The 4,951-nt window shown below is 50.5% G+C and overlaps 1 protein-coding gene across 1 annotated transcript in view; it reads right to left on the reverse strand.

Moving 5' to 3' along the window:
- The window catches only part of LRSAM1 (leucine rich repeat and sterile alpha motif containing 1), a 52,504-nt gene that overhangs the window by 45,851 nt on the left and 1,702 nt on the right, over positions 1-4,951 (reverse strand). Inside the window, exons 2-5 of the mRNA XM_021707904.1 lie at positions 4,646-4,749; positions 3,644-3,700; positions 2,516-2,560; positions 1,527-1,604 (exon numbers count right to left, since the gene is read on the reverse strand). Of these exons, the coding sequence (XP_021563579.1) occupies positions 1,527-1,604; positions 2,516-2,560; positions 3,644-3,700; positions 4,646-4,717 (252 nt within the window). The 5' untranslated portion in view covers positions 4,718-4,749. The remainder of the gene's footprint in view (positions 1-1,526; positions 1,605-2,515; positions 2,561-3,643; positions 3,701-4,645; positions 4,750-4,951) is intronic.

A 4,951-nucleotide genomic window follows, 5' to 3' on the forward strand; every position in this document is an offset into this window, starting at 1 on the left:
CAAAAAAAAAAAAAAAAAAAATCTGTACTGAACATATGTAGCTTTCTTGTCATTACTGCCTAAACAATACAGTATAAAAACTGAGTCGGGCTCGGTGGCTCAGCCTGTAATCCCACGCCTTTGGGAGGCTGAGGTGAGTGGACTGCCTGAGCCCACGGGTTCAAGACCCGCCTGGGCAGCGAGACCTCATCTCTACAATAAATCAAAAAATCAGCCGGGCGTAGGTAGCGTGTGCCTGTAATTCCGGCTACTTGGAAGGCTGAGGCGGAAGGATCGCTGGAGCCCAGCAGGTCGAGGCTGCGGTGGCCGGGAGCAGCCACTGCACTCCAGTCTGCGAGACAGAGTGAGACTCCAACTCAAAAAAAAAAACAAAAACTGCTTGGATACCATTTACGTTGCATCAGCTATTATTATCATTATTTTTTGAGTTGAAGTCTCAGGCTGGAGTGCAGCGACATGATCACGATATACCACAGCCTTGCCCTCCTGGGCTCTGGTAATCCTTCTGTGGCAGCTTCTCAAGCAGCTGGGACTATAGGTACACACCAGCATGCTGGGCTAACTTTATTTCTTAGAGACAAGGTCTCCCTGTGTTGCCTAGGCTGGTCTCGAACTCCTGGGCTAAACTGATCCTCCTGCCTCATCCTCCCAAAGAACTAGGACAACAGGCATGAGCCATTGTGCCCCGCCTACATTAGCTATTATAGGTGCTCTAGAGATGATCTGGAGTACACAAGGGCATGGGTGTAGGTGACGTGCAAATACTGCACCGTCTTATATGAGAGACTTGAGCATCTGCAGATTTTGGTATCCCTGTGGCTCCTGGAACCAATCTCTCGTGGATACTGGGGACAACTGTATGTGCAATATATGCATATGTAGAATATAAATTATACATACATATCAAAACATATTTTAAGTTTTCTCTTTTTTCTGAATACAAAAATAGTACATGTCGGACTGGAATAATAAAGAACAGTAAACACTGCCAACCAGAGTTAACCGCAGGAAGCACTTTGCTGCCTGCACTGCCAGGCTCTTCTCGGAGTGTGTATACCCACTCTCACAAGCTCAGGCTTTTCACTGTACACGTTGCCACCGCAGGGCCACACCTCACATTTCCTGGGAATACGTCCAGTCCGTCCTGGAGGGGCTCACAGGCAGGAGGGAACCCTCCCAGAACACCTCGCCCTCCCCTCTGCTCCTTCTTGTGCAGGACCATCGAGTTCTTTGCTCTCTGCTAGCCTGCTTGCCATGAGTGTATCGTGTGGCTCTCCACCCAGCGTGTAAGCCCCTGAGGGCCGGGCCAGTGCTTGGCCGCCTGTCGCTCCGCCCATGCACAGCTCACAGAAGGGCCCACTAAACCATGCTGATTGATTGAGTCCCAGATTGGCTACTACAGGGGGCCCGTCTATTACACTGGGTATACACTTTAATAGAGGAGCCTGGAAGGGAGTGGGGAGGTCAGCTGCCACCTGGAACAGCACGCAGAGCCCCCGTGCCTGGGAGAAAGAAGGGGCTCATACCTTGATGGTTGCGAGACTCAGGAGGCTGCAGGATTTGGGAAGCAGGGAAGTGAGGTGATTCGTGTGGACGACCAACACCTGTGTGGAGAGATTTGGGGACCTGCTGGGTCAAGGAGGGGTGGGCAGCAGGCAGGGCCGGCAAGGCCCAGCTCAGGAGGCATTGCACCCTGGGCACCTGCTCTCCCAGGTGCTGCAGTGGGGAGGCAGGTCAGACTCATGAATTCCCCAGATGGAAACTCAGATAATCTGCTTTGAAAACTGAAATTTCTTTTTTTTTTTCTGAGTTGGGGTCTCACTCTGTCACCCAGGTTGGAGTGCAGTGGCACAATCCTGGCTCACCACAGCCTCAGCCTCCTGGCTCAGGTGATCCTCTCACTTCAGCCTGCCGAGTAGCTGGGACTACAGGTGCATGCCACCATGCCCAGCTAATTTTTTGATTTTTTTTTTTGTATAGGCAGGGTCCCGCTATGTTGCCCATGCTAGTCTCAAATTCCTGGGCTCAAGCAATCCTCCCACCTTGGCTTCCCAAAGTGCTGGGATTACAGGCATAAGCCACTGTGCCAGGCCAAGTTTCTATTACTGTCATCACTGGGGTTAATAAGCACGTACTATATGGCAGGCATTACACCTGGTACATTTCTAGCTCTATCTGTTTAGCAGTTTACCACTCATTTAACTCTCACAATACCTCTGAGAGAATAGAACTGTGAATGTCTTCACTTCACAGATGAAGAAACCAAGACGTGAGCGTTTAAGGAAGTTACCCAAGTCATGAAGCCAGTGAAGGGCAGTGCAAGGATGTGACCCAGGGCTATCCAATCCCAAAGCCTACTCTCCTATCTGTGCAAACATCTGCTGTCGGCCAAAAAAGTGACACCTAGAGAGGAGGGAGGGGTCTATACCAGGAAGACAGTGCCTAAAGGTCCCACGTGGTTTCAAACAGGCAAATGTGCGATAAGCAGTGATTTGAAAATGAAGCTTCATCTCACCTTCTTCTGCAGAACTTTGCATGTTGCAAAAACTCCAAATGGAATCTAAGACAAGAGAAAGAAGAGTAAGTCCTCCCTCCTGCCAGTTTTCAATCAGTTCTCTAAGCGGCACTCACGTGAGGGCGAGATGGGCAGGAGGTGAGCAAGGGCAAAGGCTGCCGGGAGAGCAGCGCTGCTGGGGGTGTGGCCAGCTCTCCCCTCAGTCGGCTGGCAGGAGACGGCCCCACTGTATCCCACCCACCTTGTCCCCATTAAGAGCCCTATTAGGGGCTAGAGAATGCCAGACCCTTCCAGCACTCTGGGAATCTCTGGTTACATTTTCTTCTTCTGAGTTGGGGGGTCTCACTCTGTTACCCAGGCTGGATGGAGTCCAGTGGCACGATCATGACTCACCGCAGCCGTGACCTCCTGGGCTCACGTGATCCTCCTGCCTCAGCCTCCCGAGTAGCTGGGACTACAGGTGCATGCCACCATGCCCAGTTACTTTTTAAAAATGTTTGCAGAAACAAGGTCTCATTATGTTCCCCAGGCTGATCTTGAACTCCTGAGCTCAAGCAATCCTCCCACCTAAGCCTCCTCATGTGCTGGGCTGCAGAGCCACTGCACCCAGTCCTGTGGGTATGTTTTCTAACTAGACTCCTTGACTCTTGGAGACTATGTTGAGGCCACAGAATCATCGTTTTTTTTTTTGAGTTGGAGTCTCACTCTGGGAGTGCAGTGGCACGCTCATGGCCACCGCGGCCTTGACCTACTGGGCTTAGGTGATCCTTCAGCCTCAGCCTCCCAAGTAGTTGGAACTACAGACTCATGCCACCACGCCCAGCTAGTTTTTGTGATTTATTGTAGAGACAAGGTCTCACCAAGTTGCCCAGGCTGGTCTCGAACCCCTGGGCTCAGGCAATGCTCATGTCTCAGCCTCCCAAAGTGCTGGGATTAAAGGCTGAGCCACCATACCCGACTAGGATCATCTTAATTATTTTGGACAAGAACAAAATCTTAGGAAAAATTGCTTGACTATTGCTTCTGGCTTTTTCAAAGCCCCAGTCCACATCTGTCTTTCCTAGGGACATGTGATCTGAGAAAACACAACAGATCCAATGCATAGCCCAAGCACCACCCTCAGTTTACCTCTGAGAGCTCACATTTAGAGATGTCAAGAATGTCATCTGCCCCAGCTTCTTTTGCCTAAAGGTAAAAAGAATTTTTTTTAAAAGTGCTCATGATATCCCTACTGAGTGCACAAATCAGGGAAAGAAACATAAAACTATAGAGTTGCAAGGGCCCACTATGTGGTTCCCTTGTCTGTTCTGCAGGTGGAACAGCAATTTCTGCTTTCCTGGCATGTGAGGTCCAGGAGGGAGGAACAACTGAACAGGCATGGCAAGTGTGCTCAGTCTGTGCAGGGGACATGCACTTGATAGGGCCTCACTCGTTGGGTCTGAGTCGGATACAGTTTGAGTCCCCTACCTATGAACCCTCAAACTGTGTTCTCTCGTTTAGTCTTGTGTTGGAGTCTCACTCCATTGCCCAGGCTGGAGTGCAGTGGCACTCTCACAGCCACCCCAGTGTCCACCCGCTGAGCTCTGGCAATCCTTCCACCTCAGCCTTCCAAGTGGCCAGAGCTACAAGGCACGTGCCACCACGCCCGGCTAATTTTCAGATTTATTGTAGAGACGAGGTCTCGCCAAGTTGCCCAGGCTGTTCCTGTGGGTTCAGGCAATCCACTCGCCTCGACCTCCCAAAGTGCTGGGATTACAGGCTGAGTCACTGAGTCCGTAAATTGTGAACTTTCAAAGACATGTGTTCACATGTCCAACCACTTAGGTGTTTTTTTTTTTGTGATTGTTTTATTTATTATTTGTGTGAAAAGTATTATAAATCTATTACAGGCCAGTACTAAATAGCCGATCGTGTTAGTTGAATACCTAGGTTTGTTGTACTTAACAAATTGGACTTATATGCTATTGGACTGGAGCTTGTTCGTATGTAGGGGACTTACTGTATTTCTTCTGGGGTTGGGGGTGGCAGATGAGAGAGAGCACAATTGTTTGGGGATACTGCAAAGCCCTATTTCCTGGGGTGGAGGAGGAGCAGACGGGCGGGAGTCAGAGGAAACCTGTTTTCCCTCACCAGACACATTTGGTACTCCAGGCGTTTCCGGGCCTCCTCGCTGGGTTTCCGCTTCCGGAAGAAGAGTGGCATCCTTTCCTTTACCCAGACTGATCTTCAGGCCTCTGAGATGTAGGAGAGAAGTTAGGGCCTGGGGGATCTATCACAGCCCCTCAACACCCAGGGGTGACAGCACAGAAACCCAGCATGCAACTGGTCTGTGGGACTGTGAGTCTGTCTTGCTTTTCAGGCTATGCCCTGAGCCCTACACAGCAGGTGCTCAATACTCTTTGTTCTTTTTTTTTCGGGGGGGGGGGGGGGGGGGGG

The sequence above is a fragment of the Carlito syrichta genome, unplaced genomic scaffold, assembly GCF_000164805.1.
Source record: "Carlito syrichta isolate Samal-C Ts95f unplaced genomic scaffold, Tarsius_syrichta-2.0.1 Scaffold126787, whole genome shotgun sequence".
Lineage (NCBI taxonomy): Eukaryota > Metazoa > Chordata > Mammalia > Primates > Tarsiidae > Carlito > Carlito syrichta.